This window comes from Chlorocebus sabaeus, chromosome 6 (assembly GCF_047675955.1).
Source record: "Chlorocebus sabaeus isolate Y175 chromosome 6, mChlSab1.0.hap1, whole genome shotgun sequence".
Lineage (NCBI taxonomy): Eukaryota > Metazoa > Chordata > Mammalia > Primates > Cercopithecidae > Chlorocebus > Chlorocebus sabaeus.
In genome coordinates, this window is record NC_132909.1 from 19,319,578 (window position 1) to 19,339,590 (window position 20,013).

Consider the following 20,013-nt stretch of genomic DNA (forward strand, 5'->3'; position numbering starts at 1 on the left):
GTACCTGGAAGTGAAATGCATATTATCGAGGTTTGCTCTGAAATACTCCAGAAAAAAATAAAAAGATGTAGGGGCAATAGATAAAACAAGGCTCTTTTACATGTAAATAGTTGTTGAGGCCAGGTGGCACATAAATGGGGACTTCTCATATTGTCTACTTTTTGTGAAAGGTTTAAAATTTTGTTATGTAAATTAAAAAGAAAATTCATCAGGTCATCAAGGTCCTAGTCATAACAGCTTCTGCAAAGTTTTGCACACTTGGTCCTAATTTGATTTTTCGCTGAGAGGTATATTCAATGCTACCCTTATGACCCTACTGTGGACATTCCTTCATTCATTCAATACATGTGTTTTTGCCAGGCACGATGGCTCACACCATAATCCCAGCACTTTGGGAGGATGAGGTGGGAGGATCGCTTGAGTCCAGGAGTTTGAGACCAGCCTGGGCCACATCTGTACAAAATAAAAAATAAAATAAATCGATGAATAAATAAATGTGTTTGAGCACCTACTATGTGTTAAATTTGAGATGTTTTGTGATAGGTTGAAAAATGCCCCCACCCCCGCAAAGATATCAGATCCTAATCTCGTGAACCTGCAAATATTGCCTTATGTGGGTAAGTGGTTTTTGCAGGTGTGATTAAGTTAAGGCTCTTGAGACGAGGAGATTATCCTGGATTGGATTATCTGGGTGAGCCCTAAATGTAATTACATGTATCCTTTTTCTTTTTTTCTTTTCTTTTTTTTTTTTTTTTTTTGGTAGATGGAGTTTAGCTCTTGTCCCCCAGGCTGGAGTACAATGGCGTGTGATGGCACATGCCTGTAGTCCCAGCTACTTGGGAGGCTGAGGCAGGAGAATCGCTTGAACCTGGGAGGCAGAAGTTGCAGTGAGCCGAGATCACGCCACTGCATTCCAGCCTGAGCGACAGAGTAAGACTCCATCTCAAAAAAAGAAAAAAGAAAAAAGAAAAGAAAACCGATCTATCAGGTGCTATGCCTATTGCCTGGGTGACAAAATACTCTGTATATCAAACCCGTGACACACAATTTATCTATGTAAGGGGTACGTGTGCAGATTTACCTGTATAACAGACCTGCACACAGCTAGGCACTGCAATGGGTAACAGGGAGTCATCCACAGTCACACATGGGAAGGCAGCATACATGGTATCAGGTGCGGGGCGGCTGATACGTATTGGGATAGAAGGATGTTGGTGTTCTCTTGTCATTGCTTCTATCTTCTCGGAAGCAAGGTCAACAACAAAGAGTGAGAAGCGGGGAGAAAGTTCTAAGGTTTGAAGAAAGAGGAGAAAGTGTAAAATAATTCTTTAAAAAAATGGGTCTGGGCTAGGTGCAGTGGTGCACGTCTGTAATCCCAGCACTTTGGGAGGCCGAGGCAGACAGATTGCTTGAGCTCAGGAGTTTGAGACCAGCTGGGCAACATAGTGAGACACCTGTCTCTAGAAAACATACAAAAATTAGCCAGGCCTGGTGGCAAGCACCTGGAGTCCTAGCTATTCGGGAAGCTGAGACAGGAGGATTGTTTGAGCCTTGGACATTAAGGCTGCAGTGAGCTATGATCATGCGGCTACACTCCAGCCTGGGTGACAGAGCAAGACCCTGTCTCGAAAAATAAAAAAAAAGAAACTAAAAGAAATAAAATAGATCCAATCACTTTGAAAAAAAGTGTTCCCATTTCTTCAAAAGGTAAACATGCTCAGCATATGACTCAGCCATTTCACTCCTAGGACTTCTCCCAAGAAAAATTAGAGTAAATCTGCACAAATATTTGTACATGAATGTTCATGGCAGCATTATTCATAATAACCCAAACTAGAAACAACTCAAAAGCCCATCAACAGGTGAACAGATCAATGAAATTCCAGAGAATGAAATACTCAGCCATAAAAAAGAAATTTGCAACAATGTGGAACATTAGGCTAAGTGAAAAAAAAAAAGGCTACATATTGTATGATTCCATTTGTAGGAAATGGGGTGTTGGCAGTTTTCTGAAACTGGATTGTGGTGATGGGTGCACAACTGTAAATTTACCAGAATTAAATGAACAATAGACTTAAAATGGGTGAATTTTGTTTTTTTGTTTTTTTGTTTTTTGAGACGGAGTCTCACTCTGCATCAGGCTAGAGTGCGGTGGCACGCAGTAGGCTCACTGCAACCTCTGCCTCCCGGGTTCAAACGATTCTCCTGCCTCAGCCTCCCGAGTAGCTGGGACTACAGGCTTGCGCCATCACACTTGGCTAATTTTTGTATTTTTAGTAGAGATGGGGTTTCATCATGTTGGCCAGGATGGTCTCTATCTCTTGATCTCATGATCCACCCGCCTCCGCCTCCCAAAATGCTGGGGATTACAGGTGTGAGTCACTGCGCCCGGCCAAAATGGGCGAATTTTACGATATGTAAATTAAACCTTAATAAAGTTTAAAAAAAATTAATACATGTGTATTTGTTTGTGTGGGCTATCTTAACAAAATACCGTAGACTGAGCGGTTTCAACAACAGAGATTTATTTCTCACAGTTCTGGAGGCTGGAAAGCCCAAGATCGAGGTGCTGATTGATGTGATTCCCTGCGAGGGTCCTCTTCCTAGCTTGCATCTCCCCTCTCTTCCTCTTATAAAATCACTAACCCTGGCCGGGTGCAGGGGCTCATGCCAGTAATCCCAGCACTTTGGGAGGCCAAGGCGGGGGGATCACCTGACGTCAGGAGTTCGAGACCAGCCTGATCAAAATGGAGAAACCCCATCTCTACTAAAAATACAAAATTAGCCAGGCGTGGTGGCACATGCCTGTAAACCCAGCTACTCCGGAGGCTGAGGCAGGAGAGTCGCTTGAACCTAGGAGGCAGAGGTTGCCGTGAGACGAGATCATGTCACTGCACTCCAGCCTGGGCAACAAGAGCAAAACTCTGTCTCAAAAACAAAAACAAAAACAAGCAAAAAAAACCAATAATAATAATAAAGTCACTAATCCCATAATGAGGGTTCTACACTCATGACCTCCTCCAACCCTAATTCCTCCCAATGCTGTCACCTCCAAATACTATAACACTGGGGGTGAGAACTTCAACATGTGAGTTTGTGGGAAGACACAATTCAGCCCAGGGCAATCAATGTGTTATCTATATCATTAACAGGGCGGGAAAAATGGAGACTGAATAGACTAGGGGCAAGTGATAGGATTGCTGGTCAGCATTAAGCATTTGGGTTTGTAGTCACGAATCAAAAGTGAGACCAGCCAGGGTGATTGTGTATTTTTCTCCATCCACATTGAGCTGCCAGGGGTGCAGGTGCAGAGTATGTGGAGGGTTGAATTCAATTCATAGTTTGGAGGGGTGCAAAGGGGTGCAGATAATGATGGTGGGGAATCTGGCTGGGTAGTGAGAGTGGCGTGGCCATGATCGGCGGAGGGATAGCAAAGAGTCAGACAGCTTAATGGATGGTTAAGGCTGAAGGCTCACTGGTGCAATCTTTAGGAGTGAGCTGGAGAGAGAGGAGGTGATAGGCAGAGCGGGAGATGCATGGAGCTGAGATTCTGTAGGGGCTGCGGTTGTGGGGCTGTTGCATCTAGAATGGGTCTTTCTTCCCCAACCAGGCTGGGACCTCTGGAGCTGTCACAGTTATGCATTGTTGCGTGTTCCCAGCACAAGGTCTAGGTGTGATCATGGGAAAGAGGGGTTGGGTGGAGGACAAGCTCAGTGGGGGAAAGGAGGTCAAGGCACCAAGAGGCCAGAGTGGTAAAAGGATCATTTACCTGAATTCGAAAATCACCAAGAATAAGGATGGGAGTGGTGTGGGTGACAGTGAGCCTGGAGCTAAATGACAAGGTGAGCAGAGGTGACTTGGGAGTCAATGGGTCTAGCAGCACAAAGGGGAGCAGGTGCTACAGTGTGACTGTGTAAGCTTCAGAGCTAGGGGTTCAGGGAAGAGGCAGAGAGAATGGTTTAGAAGTGGAAGTGAGGAGCAAGGACGCTCTTCTCCCATCTACAGATCCAGTGGACGTGAGGGCCGAGAAGGAGAAAACAGCCCTGCTTGGAAAAGGAGGTCTTCAGGGCAGAGTCAGGTTGTGCTTACACCTGAAGGTCTGTAGCACAGAAGGTCACAGGAAGGTTCAGAGGGAGTTGAGGAAATGGGGAATATTGGGAAAAGCCCTCAAGGGCTTCGCTATCCCTGCTCTGCCCTGTCTGCCAGTGTCTCCTCCATCCCCCTCCCACCTCTCTGCCTGGGCCTTCCCCATCCTGGCCCTGACCCCTCTGCCTGGGGCTTCCCAATCCCATTTCTGCGGTGCCTCCCCCATCGCCCTCCTACCCCTCTGCCTGTCCCAGCCCTGACCCCTCTGGGCCTACACTGTCTGGGAACCTGTCTGTCTCTGCTATTGGACTGGCAGCTCCAGGAGGACAGGACTTGGGGCTGTTTTAGTTACCATTGTGCCCCAGCACAAGACCAGCAGGCACCTCCACCACTAATTACTCACCGACAGAGCCAATTTCAGGTCTTCAGAGCAAGCGGGCAGAAAGTATCTCAGAAGCAGGAGATGGTGCCAGGAGTCCAAGAAATAGGGCTGGAATCCCCTAAATTTGCACTGCACTCCGAGTACTCTTATCCTTTAGAAAAAAAAAAATTAACTAGAAGGCAAACAGTAAAATCCATGTGAAATAGGTAACATTATCCGGAATTGGACCCACTAGAATCATTGCACATCTCCTAGAAATCCAGAATAGACTCAACTATCTCATCTCATAGTTTTACAAAATTTTGTTTTTTATTTTTGTTTTGAGACAGAGGTGTTGCTCCGTGACCTAGGCTGGAGTGCAGTGGTGTGATCACGGCTCACTGCAGCCTTGACCTCCGGGGCTCGAAGGATCCACCTGCCTCAGCGTCTTGAGTAGCTGGGACTACAGGTGCAAGGAATCATGCCGAGCTAATTTTTTTTTTTTTTTTTTTTTTGAGACGGAGTCTCGCTCTGTCACCCAGGCTAGACTGCAGTGGCGTGATCTCAGCTCACTGCCACCTCTGCCTCCCGGGTTCACGCCATTCTCCTGCCTCAGCCTCAGGAGTAGCTGGGACTACAGGCGCCCGCCACCACGCTGGCTAATTTTTTTGTATTTTTAGTAGAGACGGGGTTTCACCATGTTAGATAGGATGGTCTCAATCTCCTGACCTCGTGATCCACCTGCCTCGGCCTCCCAAAGTGCTGGGATTACAGGCATGAGCCACTGCGCCCGGCCAATGCCCAGCTAATTTTTTATTTTTTGTAAAGGTGAGGTCTCACTCTGTAGCCCAGGCTGGGCTTAAGCTTCTGGGCTCAAGTGATCCTCCTGCCTCGGCCTCCCAAAGTGCCTGGATTATAGGAGTGAGCCACTGCCCCAACCGGTTCTGAAAAGTTTAAGCAGATTTTCCATCATAATATCTAAACAATTTTTCAGGAATGTTTCTGTGCAAATTGGTGGCATTCCACAACTGGAACACTGTACACAGAGAACTCACAGCAGTATGAGGCCATCCATTCATTCAACAGACATTTACTGGGCACCCACAGGTCTGTCCCAGGCCTAGAGTGGTAGGGAACTGAATGGAACAGTTAACATCTAGGCTCTGGACGGGTAGGTTGTTTTGGAAGTTTTCAGTAACTTCTTATCACAGCAGTTGTCTTGCTTTGCAGAATGAAAATAGGGATGGATATTGATATTATACAATTACAAAGCACAAAATTCTTTTCTTTTTCTTTTTTTTTGAGACGGAGTCTTGCTCTGTCGCCCAGGCTGGAGTGCAGTGGCGCAATCTCGGCTCACTGCAACCTCCGCCTCCTGGGTTCACGCCATTCTTCTGCCTCAGCCTCCTTAGTAGCTGGGACTATAGGCGCTCGCCATTACGCCCAGCTAATTTTTTGTATTCTTTAGTAGAGACGGGGTTTCACTGTGTTAGCCAGGATGGTCTCCGTCTCCTGACCTCGTAATCCGCCCGCCTCGGCCTCCTAAACTGCTGTGATTACAGGCTTGAGCTACCGTGTCCGGCCCACAAAATTCTTAATACTTAAGCAGAATCTGTTGACCCCTGACGCCGCTCTCTGCCCCCACTCTGATCTTGTCCATCCTTGTCTCCTTCTGATTCATGGCAGCAGCCAGTCCTTGGTTTTCCTGCTTCCACCCTCACGCCTGCAGTCTGCTTCCCACACGCAGCCAGAAGGACCTGCGTCAGATCACATTCCTTCTCTGCTTGGAACCCTTCCATGGTTCCATCTTACTGCCAAAGTCCTCACTATGTCCCACAAAGCTCCTCACAATCTGCCCTTGTTAGCTACCCGCCCTTATCTCCTCTCACTCTCCATCTTGCTCACTTTGCCCCAATCGCCCTCCTCATTTTCTCTCCAACTTCCCGTATCTTTCCTTCCTCAGGGCCTCCGCATCTGCAGATCTCTTCCCTGCCTGGAACTCCCTTCCCCTAGATAGGTGCATGCCTCACTCCTCACTTCCTTCAGCTCTTTAGTTCAAAAGTCACCTGATGCATTCCCTGACCACCATGCCAAAAAAACAAAAATCACTTGCCCTCCAAAATCTCTATCCCCTTTCCCTGCTGTGATTTTCTCCAAAGCACTTACTGCCTTCTAACATTCAACATGTTTGGTGTCTATTTCCTCCATTAAAAAGATTAACTCCAGGAGAGTGGAGATTCTTTTTTTTTTTTTTTTTTTTTTGAGGCGGAGTCTGGCTCTTTTGCCCAGGCTGGAGTGCAGTGGCCGGATCTCAGCTCACTGCAAGCTCCGCCTCCTGGGTTCATGCCATTCTCCTGCCTCAGCCTCCCGAGTAGCTGGGACTACAGGCGCCCGCCACCTCGCCCGGCTAGTTTTTTTTTTGTATTTTTTAGTAGAGACGGGGTTTCACCGTGTTAGCCAGGATGGTCTCGATCTCCTGACCTCGTGATCCGCCCGTCTCGGCCTCCCAAAGTGCTGGGATTACAGGCTTGAGCCACCGCACCCGGCCGAGAATGGAGATTCTTATGTCTCGTACACCGCTGTATTCCCAGCTCCTAAAACAGCGCCTGGTACACATGAGGGGCACGGTAAATGTTTTTCGGATGTATGGATGGAAGCCCAGAGTCGGTCACCGTTCTTGGCGCTGGAAATGTGTCAGGGAAGCCGTTTTGGGTGTACAGGGACCTCAGGGAGTCAGAAATACAAAAGAGGGGGCAGAGGGCACAGCCCGTGCGAAGGCCTCGCTATGAGCCCTGATTATTGGGGTGCTCGCACTGGGGAAGAGGAAACCGGAAGCGAGTTTAGGAAGACCGCTGCACAAGCAAAGGCTGGGAAGGAAGCGAGTGAGGATAACCGGCGTAGTTTCGATAGGCTCGAGAATCCACGCCCACTGTGCGAGCGCCGAGCTCCGGGCGGGGCAGGGGCCCGGGGCGGGGCTACGTGGTTGCGTCACGCGCTGCACGTCGCCGCGCGCCTGCGCTCTTTTCCACGTGCGAAAGCCCCGGACTCGTGTAGTTGTGAACGCCGCGGGCTCCGGAGCCGCACAAACCCGGGCTCACCATGAAGCCAGGTCAGGCTGGGGTGGGGTCCGGGATCAGGGACGGAGGCCGGGCGGGAATCCGGGTGCCAGGCCAGAATCGGAGGGGTGGGGCCTTGGCCTGGGGGCAGGGGTTCTGAGCACGGATCCGGTCTCATGTGGGAAGGGGAATCCTGATTCCAGGAGGTCTAGGGGTTTGTGACTAGCTTCGGAGGTCACGGTCGTGAGTCGAAGAAGGCCTTGGGTCTGGCATTGGGGGTCTTGATCTGGGGTTCGTCTCATTGAGGCCGTCTAGTAGGGATTTTGGATATTGGGCAGGAGGCGGCACTCAGGAGTCTTGGACTAGAGTCTGGATCCCGGCATCTGGAGTCTTGGATCGCTGGGCGTGTTTTGGGAATCAGCCTTGGGTCGGAGATGGAGAGTTCCTGACCTTGGGTCCTGGAGATGTGTGTGGGAAACCCCTATTTGCCTTCCCTGTCGCTGCCACCACCACCATCCCCTTATCCCCCAACCCAGCTTTTCCGAGTGGGCCGGAGCGGAGGACTCCTCGGTCGGCCGTGTGCGGCACTGTGGCTCACTTTCCCGCCTTCTGCACTTACAGGGGGGCGGATCCCCAGGGATGGAGTGGAGATTTGGGGACTAAGATTTCCACCTCTGGGGCGAGACTTAACAAGCTCGGCATTAGATTGGGGTAGGGGGGTGGGTGGTTGTCACAGGACGTAAGTGGTTTTATTCTTTCGATTTTCCATTAGATTCTGCTGAACCCACTGCCTTCATGGTGGAATGATGAGGGTCCTGACTGACAGCAGAAGGGCCTCAGTTTAGTATTTCAGTTCTGGCTCAGCTTCTTAGCCTGCTATGTGACCTTGGGCAAGTGGCTTTACCTCTCTGAGCTTCTGTTTTCTCATCAATAAAAAGGCGCCAGTTAGGATTAAGCGACGTTTAAAAAAAAAATAGCACAGTGCTTGACATAATAGTATTGTCTCTAGTTGTTGCCTTTATCTTTCTCAAAGAGAACAAAATTAGAATCCTTCTCCGTGGTGTCTGAGCACTTCCTCCATCTGGCCTGCCCAACCCCCACTCGTCTGTGTGAGAACTTGCTTCATTGAGTTTGGAGAATTTTCCACCATGGCCCAAAGGGTCTGTTTTCCTGGAACAGGCTTTATTTTTCTTTTTTGTGTGTGTTTGTGTGGAGAGATTGGGGTCACCTGGCAGGAGATTTGTGGGTCCGTGCCCTTCTCCCAAGCTCCCTTTCTCTTCCGTGTTTGGAGGATCTCCTGATGAAGTGGGCTGAGGGATTGTAGGCCAGGTATCTCTCCTATTGAGATCCTGACTTGCCTGCAGGCATCCTGGTCTATGATTCCCTCAGAAATGGAGGATACCCCTTCTTCCAACCTTCCTCCGTTGTGTGGTAGAATGTGAAGTTGTAAAAGTTGTCAGGTGTTAGCTCTTTAGTAAGGATTTTAGTCTGAGTGAGAGAACCCTTTGGGAGCTTTTGAGCAGGGGCGTGGTGCAGTCTGACATTTTTAAAAGGGATTCTTCTTGCTTCGATGTGTGAAAGACCTCAGGGTGGCAAATGTGGAAGCAGGCAAATCGGTGGGAAGCTTGTTGCTGTAATCTAGGAGGTGGTGTGGTGGACCAGGATGGAAGCAGTGGACATGCTGACGGTTTTACATGCTTTTGAAGACAGAACCAACAGATTGTATGTGGGTGTGTGAGCAGAGTCAAGGATAACCAAGGGTTTGGGGGTGTGTAGCTGGAAGGATGGAATTGCCATTTTTGAGATGGAGAAGCCTGTGGAAGGAGAGCAGATTTTAAATCAGGGAGTTTGTGGAACCCCCCTTCCCCCAAAAAAAGAACTTACTGGAAAAGTTTGTGTGAACGTGTGTTTTTTCTGAGGAGTGGGTACTTGTGGTACATTTTCCTCCAAAAAGCTCCAGGACCTGAAATGAGATGTTTTGAGTATCTGAGATTGAAAATTTACACTCCTGCCCACTCCGCCCCGTGCACATGCCAGTACTTCCTTTTTATTAGGCCTGGGTTGAGACTTTCATAAGCCTAGCTGTGGCATCTCACCTAAATGAAGGTCCTGGCTTTGGAAAACTGTTGGAGGGTTTGGGCAAGAAAATGCTGAGATCTGAGTGCTGTTAGGCACATGGATGCAGCTGGAAACCATCATTCTCAGCAAACTATTGCAAGAACAAAAAACCAAACACCGCATGTTCTCACTCATAGGTGGGAATTGAACAATGAGAATACTTGGACACAGGAAGGGGAACATCACATACCGGATGCTGTTGTGGGGTGGGGGGAGTAGGGAGGGATGGCATTAGGAGATATACCTGATGTAAATGACGAGTTAATGGGTGCAGCACACCAACATGGCACATGTATACATATGTAACAAACCTGCACGTTGTGCACATGTACCCTAGAACTTAAAGTATAATAAAACAAAACAAAACAAAAACAGCACTTATTAATTGCTGTGTGGAAAGTGGACTGAAGGGGGAGAGAAGATAAAAAGTGAACAACTCTTGGTTATGTTCTGGAGTTTTGAAAAGGAAACTGTTCATTTTAAAAGATCAAATTAGAAGTAGCTATTAAAAGTTACATTTTCATCTTTAATAGCATTAAGGTGCATGAGGAGGGAAGAGGAGACTCGTTCCCCTGAGTTTGAATGATGATGTTCAAAGTACGTGCCAGATAGTGTATATGTGAAGTGCTCTGTGTGTACAAGGCATGAAATCTTTACAGCCCTATAGGATGGGCACTGCATTTTTTTATTTTTATTTTTTTTGATACTGAATCTCTGTCACCCAGGCTGGAGTGCAGTGGCACCAACTCAACTCACTGCAACCTCCACCTCACAAGAATCTGTGTTCAATTGATTCTTGTGCCTCAATTGAACACCTGTGTTCAATTGATTCTTGTGCCTCAATTGAACACCTGTGTTCAATTGATTCTTGTGCCTCAATTGAACACCTGTGTTCAATTGATTCTTCTGCCTCAATTGAACACCTGTGTTCAATTGATTCTTGTGCCTCAATTGAACACCTGTGTTCAATTGATTCTTGTGCCTCAGCCTTCTAAGTAGCTGGGATTACGGGCACGTGCCACCACGCCTAGCTAATTTTTTTGTAGAGACAGGGTTTCGCTATGTTGGCCAGGCTGGTCTTCAACTTCTGGCTTCAAACTATCCACCTGCCTGGGTCTCCCAAAGTGCTGCCATTACAGGCATGAGCCACGGCACCTGGCCTGGCACTATATTGCTCCATGTCTTACAGATGAAGTTTTCAAGACCCCTATGAACCCTCCTTACTCACTAGGGTGGAGAGTGGCAACAACATTGCCAGTCTCTCCATAAGGGATACTTGAGGGGCGTGACCAGCGCTTCCCTGGTCACCAGCTGATGGATCACGTGCTTTCTAAACAAATAAAGGGTGCTTTCTCCTTGAGGCAGGGCCCAGGGTTTAAGAATCATCTGCACAGTGCTCATTTAACATTTATTGAGCCCATACTTCGTGCCAGGTGTTGTGCAGGGTTTTGGGGATGCGGTGGTGACCAAAACAATTAAAAATGCCTGCCCATTTGGAGCTTGATCTTAGCGGGGGAGGCAGGCGGTAATAATATTTAAAATGCCAGGTATGATCATTGATTTGAAGGGAAATAAAGCAGGGTAAGGGTATGGTGGCCAAAGTAGGCCCTTCTGAGGAACTAACATTTTATCATAGACCAGAATGCAGTGAAGGAGCAAGTGAGCCGTGCACATGTCTGCAGGAGCCGGGCAGTGGGAACAGCACATGGTAAAGATTTAGAAGCTGGACTATGTATGCTTGGTGGGGAAGAGCATGGAACCCAGCACAGAATGAAGTCAGGGAAGTCAGCACAGGCCAGATCCTTACGATGATGATTCTCAATGTGGGCTGCACCTTGGAGTCACCTGGAGAGCTTTATTTAGGGGAAGACCTTGCGCTCAGAACAATGAAATCAGAATTTAAAGCCTAAAGATTTTAGGCTTTGATTTCAGGCTTTGTAAGCCAGGGAAAGGAATTTTTATTTCATTTTGGATGTGGTGGAAACCCATTGGAGGGATTTGGGCAAGGGCATGATGAGATCTTACTTGCTGTTTTAAACACAGCATGTATTAGCTGCTGTGTGAAAAGTGGACTGTAGAGGGAGTAGAAGATTAAAAGTAAACAACTTTTCGTTATGTTTGGGAGTTTTGAAAGTGAAACCGTTCATTTTTAAAGATTAAATTAGGTTAAAAGATACATTTTTTTTATCTGTAATACCATTAAGGTGCATGAAGGGTGCGTAGGATAAGATCATAGTGTATCTTTACAGAAAACATGAGCAAACTTATTATTGAATAGATTACATCATGTGAGATTATTTTATTTTATTTTATTTTATTTATTTATTTTTTTGAGACGGAGTCTCGCTCTGTCCCCCTGGCTAGAGTGCAGTGGCCGGATCTCAGCTCATTGCAAGCTCTGCCTCCTGGGTTTACGCCATTCTCCTGCCTCAGCCTCCCGAGTAGCTGGGACTACAGGCGCCCGCCACCTCGCCCGGCTAGTTTTTTGTATTTTTTAGTAGATACAGGGTTTCACCGGGTTAGCCAGGATGGTCTCGATCTCCTGACCTTGTGATCCGCCCGTCTCGGCCTCCCAAAGTGCTGGGATTACAGGCTTGAGCCACTGCGCCCGGCCCATGTGAGATAATTTTAAACCACTGGTTTTCCAACTATTTTTTTTAACTTGTGTGATTTAGTACTTCTGAGTTTTTGAAACCAAATCGCAGAAAATATTGAATCTGTTAGCACCAGAGTTCTGTTTTAAACATTGTTTTGTACTAATGGTGTTTGCTGTCCTGAACTGGTAAGAATAAAGCCTATCTGAATCTATTATTTCTTTAACATATTATTTCCTACTGACATGCTGCAAACTACTTGTAAAGTGTAGCCCATTCTTTAATGGCAGTTTGTTATACTTTTTCTTGTTTTTCCCCTGAGCTGACAGGGACGTCTTTAAGCTTGGAAGCAGGGCGATGAATTAGGGATGACATCGTGCTGTACTCCCCTCTGTTGTGGGGCTGGGGTTGATACTTTTCTTCCAGCTCCAAGGTCAGGAGTGGGAGGGTATGAAGACGTTTCCAGAGTCTAGGGGACCCTGTTGTCCCAGCATGTGCTCATATGCAGGGCTTACTCTTCACATTAATTAATATTGACATGGAATAAATTCTGTGAATCTGCTATGCAACCAAGGAAACGAGGATATTAACAGTAACCTACATCTACTCATGTACCCCTCCCCTATCCCAACCCCATATTAGTATCTCCTTCCCATTCGCCAATATCATGAGTTTTGCATTTCTCATTCCCTTGCCCCTTTTCTTGGGCAACATTATTGTGGCTGGGTGTGGTGCCTGACACCTGTCATCCCAGCACTTCAGGAGGCCGAGGCAGGAGGATCACTTGAGCCAGGAGCTGGAGACTAGCCTGGGCAACATAGTGAGACCTCCATCTCTACAAAAAAAAAAAAAAGTTAGCCGGGAGTTGTGGCACATACCTGTAATTTAGCTATTTCAGAGACTGAGGCAGCAGAAGTGCTTGAGCCCAGGAGTTCAAGGCTGCAGTGAGCTATGATTGCGCCACTGTTCTCCAACTTGGGGGGCAGAGCGAGACCCCATCTCAAAAAAAGCACTAAGCACAAAAAGATATTATGATTTTAACATTAGTCTGTTGTGTATAACTGAAGGTCATTTTCGTGATCTTGATTGTGAGTATCTTCTATTTTATTTGTCCATTCCATTGATGGACATTTGGGTTAGTCTTCGCTTTTCTTTTGTTGTGGACATTCTTGGAAATGTGTCCTGCTGTACACGGGCACACGGATTTCAGGTTTCTCGCCTGAGAGGTATTGCTGGGTACAAGGTGGCTTCACCTTTTAAGCTTCATTGCCCTGATTCCTATTTTTGTTTCCACCACAGGTTTCAGTCCCCGTGGGGGTGGCTTTGGCGGCCGAGGGGGCTTTGGTGACCGTGGTGGTCGTGGAGGCCGAGGGGGCTTTGGCGGGGGCCGAGGTCGAGGCGGAGGCTTTAGAGGTCGTGGACGAGGAGGCGGCGGCGGTGGCGGCGGCGGTGGTGGAGGAGGAGGAAGAGGTGAGTAAGGTTGGCTAGGGGTTATGGGGGAGGCCTTCCTGAGGCGGGGAGTGAGGAGGGCGGAGATTCAGGATCTTTCTCTCCTGTTGTACCTCTCCTTTATAGGTGGAGGCTTCCATTCTGGCGGCAACCGGGGTCGTGGTCGGGGAGGAAAAAGAGGAAACCAGTCGGGGAAGAATGTGATGGTGGAGCCGCATCGGCATGAGGGTGAGTGAGGAAGGCAGGGAGCCGGCTGGGCTTCAGGGGCAGGGAGAGGCGAGGGGTCCTCACCACTGCTCTGATCCCCTCACCTAGGTGTCTTCATTTGTCGAGGAAAGGAAGATGCACTGGTCACCAAAAACCTGGTCCCTGGGGAATCAGTTTATGGGGAGAAGAGAGTCTCGATTTCGGTGAGAACTGGGCCCCTGTCCAAGCCACCAGGGTGGCAGCAGAGGGTGTAGCCGGTAGTCTGTGTCTGCCCTCACCCTGTGTCCTGCACAGGACAGCGGCAGGACTGTCATCAAGCAAACCACACTGTCTATTCCCTTCCTAATCCGCCTTCTGTGACTCCCCACTGCCTTCAGGTTAGACCCCTGAGTCTTCACTGTGGCCTCCAAGACCCTGCGCATTCTAGTTCCCCCTGCCTGCCCCCCGGCCTTGTCTCCTTCACTAACCATCTGACCAAGTGTCCTCCAGCCACCCTGGCCTTGCTCTTCCCACTCCCAGCTCTGTGGGAGGCTGCGTCCTTATCTGCTTCTCCAGGCTGCCTCACACCGCTCCGCCTGTCAAGGCCTTGGGGCCTTCCTAATCGCTTTCTCTCTCCTGGGAATGTCCTTCCTCATTATAACTCGATAACTTGAATGGCCCCTCGCCTCCTTCAGGTCTGATTTGGAATCTGCCTTTCAGCCCCTCCCTGGCCCCCTTTCTCATTTTCACCTGCTCCTTTCCCTGCTTCCCAAACTTCATGTCTTCTTTCCTGACTTTGTCTTCTCTCCTTAACACCTGTCACCATCTCATATGCCATGTTATATTTAGCTAGTTCAGTGAATACTTACGCCTTCTGGGCAGGGATCCTTGTCTTGTATCCCCAGAGCCTAGAGCAGGGTCTGGCACACTGTAGGTGCTGGCACAGTGCATGTTTGTGGAACGAGTGCTGGTTTTACTGTTACTCTTTGTGTTTATTCTCTGTTGCTGCCCCTTGAGTCAGTAACCTCCATGAGAGGGCAGCGACGGCATGTGCATGGTCACTGCTCTGTACTCACGTTGAGTTCTTGTGCAGTGATAGGACGGCCCAGTTCCTTTCAAGGGTCCTAGGGTTAAGGGCAGTGAGGTCCTGCAGAAGAGCCTAGCACTGACTTCTGTCCCCATCTGTCATCTAGGAAGGAGATGACAAAATCGAGTACCGAGCCTGGAACCCTTTCCGCTCCAAGCTGGCTGCAGCAATCCTGGGTGGTGTGGACCAGATCCACATCAAACCGGGGGCTAAGGTGCTCTACCTCGGGGCTGCCTCGGGCACCACCGTCTCCCATGTCTCTGACATCGTCGGTCCGGTGAGTGAGTGGATGGAGAGTCAGGCAGGAGGCAAAGGCTCCCTCCCCTCTGCCAACCTGGAATAGCAGGGTTTGACTGCTTGCCTTCACTGTGTGACTTAGGGCCAGGCCTTTTTCTGTCACAGTGCCTGTGAGTAAAAGGAGCGGCTTGAACCAGATAACGTCATTCAACCTCGCTCCTGGGTTCTTGGCCTCAAGGGAAGAGACGCGGGTGTGGGGTGACCAACCTTAGAGAGACAGCTGGGAGTATAGATACCAGACTATTTGATTTGATGGGCCTCTTTAAAATTTTATGCTGCTAAAACCTGCTCTTCTGGTTTCTTTAGAAAGAACCAGGAGATCTCATGGTTTCTGAGCCTGTATAGGCTTCCCGTTTAGAGGGCCCCTGGCACCCACATGTCCCACTCCATTACCCTTTGTTACTTTACGTGTTTATAAGCTATTAAATGTAGTGTCTCAAAGCCTCAGGCTTTGGCCAGACGAGGTGGCTCATGCCTTTAATCCCAACACGTTGGGAGGCCGAGGCAGGTGGATCACCTGAGGTCAGGAGCTCGAGACCAGCCTGACCAATATGGTAAAACCCTGTCTCTACTAAAAATACAAAAATTAGCTGGGTGTGGTGGCGTGTGCCTGTAGTCCCAGCTACTCAGGAGGCTGAGACAGGAGAATTGCTTGAACCTGGGAGGTGGACGTTGCACTAAGCTGAGATTGCACCACTGCACTCCAGCCTGAGCAACAGCGAGACTCCGTCTCAAAAACAAAACAAAACAAACAAACAAGAAAACCCTCAGGCTTTAATCAGGCAAGTTACCTAATCCATCCAAGCCTCAGTTTACCTCTCTGGAACATAGACTTGTGAAGATTAAATGAGTTAATTTCTGAAAGGTGCTTACAGCAGTGATTGGCCCATGGTTACATCATCTCTGTGCCTTGGCTTCCTGGCTTTAAGCCTCTGTTGGGAGCCTGGGCTCTCAGGCAGATGGGATTGGGTACTTTTGCTACTTGCTGAATAACCCTTGACCTGTGACTTTATGTCTGGACCTCAGTGTATTCATGTGTAAAATGGGCATGATAACAATAGTCATTATATGGTAGGGTTTTGATTTGGGGGTTGGAAGAGATGCTGTGTAGAGTGTATGGGCCTAAAGTGGGCACTCCATGCCTGAGAACTGGCATCATTGTTGATTCATTTTTAATTTATTTTAGGATGGTCTAGTCTATGCAGTCGAGTTCTCCCACCGCTCTGGCCGTGACCTCATTAACTTGGCCAAGAAGAGGACCAACATCATTCCTGTGATCGAGGATGCTCGGCACCCACACAAATACCGCATGCTCATCGGTGAGGGGTCTGGGGGTGGCCCCGGTGGGGTAGGACAGGCCACTGCAGGCTTCCTGGAAGAAGCCAGTGGACCCCTGATTTCGATGGAGTTGGAGTGGATGAGCAGACCTCTCGAGTCTGCAGGAATAGAAAGGGGTAAGGGGAGCTAGGTGAAGTTGCAGAGGTGGCAGCTTGACTTCAGAATCTTGGAAGCCACCTTGGAGGGCCAAGCTCCTCTCCTTCAGTCTCCTCCCCATCTCCTAGGTCTCCTGTACTTCCTGCCTCCTGTATTTATTACACTGCCCCTGCATTAAAAGCCTCCTTTTGGGGGTCCTTATCATTGGCTGGTGAGAGCATAGCCCAGAAAACAAACTGAGCTATGGCTTGACCTAGAGGGGTCCATTGTGAATATTAATGACTTTGTTTAAAAAAACATTCAAAGGTATAATATAAAAGTTGAAAAGCCTTATAAACCACCCCCAGAGGTAACTGATGACAACAATTTGATGTCTGCTTTTCCCAGGTTTTAAGTAATCAGTTTTCATTATACCACCTTTTCATTTTTGAAAAGTCACACTGCCTTAAATACATTATTTTTCATTCTGCTCATTTTTCTTTCTGGGTTTTTTTCCCCCGTGCACTCATACTATCCCCTTTGTTCTGCGACTTGTTTTCATTTCACGGTCCTGCAGACACTCTTGCCTATAAGTGCTCACTCACTCTTACTTGTCTTTTTGATGACGTGTCTGTCTCCCCACCAGACCTGGGAGCGTCTCGAGGGCAGGGTCCGGGTCTGACTCGTCTCTATGTCCCCCACGCCCGGCCCAGGGCTGGCCACAGAGTAGGTGGCAACCATGGTTTCCAAGAAGAGTGGATGAATGATGTGACTGTGGGTTTTGGACTCATCTTGGGATACTGGAGGGAGGGGAACCAGTGGAGGTGGGGAGTGAAACTGGAGGCAGGGAGAATCTCCCAGGAACCTGCTGGTGATGGGCATAGGCCCCTGGGAGGGTCTGGGATGATCCCTGTCACTCCAACTTGTAACTGCTGCCCCTTTCTCCTTAGCAATGGTGGATGTGATCTTTGCTGATGTGGCCCAGCCAGACCAGACCCGGATTGTGGCCCTGAATGCCCACACCTTCCTGCGTAATGGAGGACACTTTGTGATTTCCATTAAGGTGCGGGGTTTGGAGGAGTCTAAGATGGGGTGGCAGTGTTCTAGGGAGGTATCTTCTCTATCTGTATCTGTCAAATAGCCACCCAAAAGAGAGGTACCAAGTCTGCAAAACTATAGCTTTGGATTTAAAGAGGCAGGAGAGTGCAGTGGTCAAGTGCAAAATTGAGTCTGACCATCTCATTCCAGCCTGCCGTGTAAACTGAGCAAGTTACTTAACCTATATGCCTCAAGTTTCCTCACTTGTAAAATAGAAATATTAGTCTAATCTTTTTCAGGGTGGATGACAGGATCAAATTAGTCAATATATATGAAGTGTTTAGAAAAGATCCTGGCCTAGGATACTAGATAAAAGCTAGGTACATCTTTCACAATGTTTTATTTAGAAATAATGGAGAACTCCCCCATGCACCCTTCACAGGGTTCACCATTTGTTAGCCTTTTACTACATTTGTTTTATTATTCTCAACTGCATTATTACTATTATTAAAGAAGAGGAAGTAGAAATAAACCAAACAATTTCTGGGTATAAAACTTAAGCACTGGCTTTTAGATAAATAGGACTGTTTGAGGCTTCCTGCTTCAAATCCAAAGCAAACTAAAAACTTTTTTTTTTTTTTTTTTTTTAATTTGAGACAGAGTCTCGCTCTGTCACAAGGCTGGCGTGAAGTGGTGCAATCTCAGCTCACTGCAACCTCCGCCTCCCAGGTTCAAGCAATTCTTATGCCTCAGCCTCCCAAGTAGCTGGGACTATAGATGTTTGCCACCACACCTGGCACTTTTATATTTTTAGTGGAGATGGGGTTTTGCCATGTTGCTCAGGCTGGTCTGGAGCTCCTGAGCTCAGGCAATCTCCTCAGCCTGCCAAAGTGCTAGGATTACAGACATGAACCCAGCCAGAAACTTCTTTAATTAAGCCTTTTATCACATTTCCTAAACCCAAGTGTCTTAGCCCTTTTTATGCAGCTATCACAGAATGCTATAGACTGGGTAATTTATTTTTTTTATTTTTTGAGATGGAGTCTCACTCTGTTGCCGGGTTGGAGTGCAGTGTTGTGATCTCAGTTCACTGCAACCTCCACTTCACGGGTTCAAGGGATTCTCCTGCCTCAGCCTCCCGAGTAGCTGGGACTACAGGTGTGTGCCACCACAGCCGGCTAATTTTTGTATTTTTAGTGAAGACAGTGTTTCACCATGTTGGCCAGGATGGTCTCGATCTCCTGATTTCGTGATTCACCCGCCTTGGCTTCTCAAAGTGCTGGGATTACAGGCGTGAGCCACAACGCCCAGCCTTAGACTGGGTAATTTATAATGAACAGAAATTTATTTGGCTACCAGTTCCGAAGGCTGGAAAGTCCAAGATTAGGGGTCTGAATCTGGCGAGGGCCAAATTGCTGTCATCCATTGGCAGAATGGTGAGAGCAAGACAGAAAGGGGGCATAATCATGCTTTTAATCAGGAACCCACTCTTGTGATAATAGCATTAGTCTATTCAGGAAGGCAGAGCCCTCATGACGTAAATCATCTCTCAAAGGCCCATCTCAATCCTGTTGCATTTAAGCGTTAAGGTTCCAACACATGAACTTTGGGGGACACATTAGAACCACACACAGCACTGAGTTTTACTTGAATTAATAATGAAAACATCTGGTTTAAAGAGCACACAAGAGGAAAACAGCCCGAAGCCCTGTTGTAGACATCAGTCAGTCCTTTCTTCTCTTTAGGCCAACTGCATTGACTCCACAGCCTCAGCCGAGGCTGTGTTTGCCTCCGAAGTGAAAAAGATGCAGCAGGAGAATATGAAGCCGCAGGAGCAGTTGACCCTTGAGCCATATGAAAGAGACCATGCCGTGGTCGTGGGAGTGTACAGGTGAGCAGGGGCCCAGCAATACACCAAGACAGACATCTCTGTCCCTTGCACCCCGACTGCCATGATCCTGGGGATCCTTCTTCATCACGTATCTTCCTCTCACAGGCCACCCCCCAAGGTGAAGAACTGAAGTTCAGCGCTGTCTGGATTGCTAGAGATGTGTGTTGATACTGTTGGCACGTGTGTTTTTCTATTAAAAGACTCATCCGTCTCCCATGTCTGCTGCTCATTCCTCCCCTTGACCTGCTGACACAGGGCGCATGCACCCTTGGTTAACTTTGCGGGGTCGTGGGGTAAATTCTCACCCGGTCACAGAGCCCATGCTCCGTTTGTAGCTGCCTCTCGCGCAGTCGCAGCCCGGATTTCGGTTCTTGGGTGTGATTGGTAGCTCACTGCGCATGCGTACAGGTAAGCGGCCGTCTCGCGCAGGCGGAGTG

The 20,013-nt window shown here is 48.2% G+C and overlaps 1 protein-coding gene across 1 annotated transcript; it reads left to right on the top strand.

Annotated features, from left to right (window-relative positions):
- Positions 1 to 7,443: 7,443 nt before the first annotated feature.
- FBL (fibrillarin) lies at positions 7,444 to 19,787 on the top strand. The gene is made up of 9 exons (XM_007996803.3): positions 7,444 to 7,556; positions 13,515 to 13,685; positions 13,791 to 13,892; positions 13,980 to 14,074; positions 15,044 to 15,214; positions 16,421 to 16,553; positions 17,598 to 17,710; positions 19,431 to 19,576; positions 19,682 to 19,787. The coding sequence occupies exons 1-9, from the start codon at positions 7,547 to 7,549 to the stop codon at positions 19,704 to 19,706; spliced, it is 966 nt and encodes a 321-aa protein (XP_007994994.3). The 5' UTR covers positions 7,444 to 7,546; the 3' UTR covers positions 19,707 to 19,787.
- Positions 19,788 to 20,013: the final 226 nt, after the last annotated feature.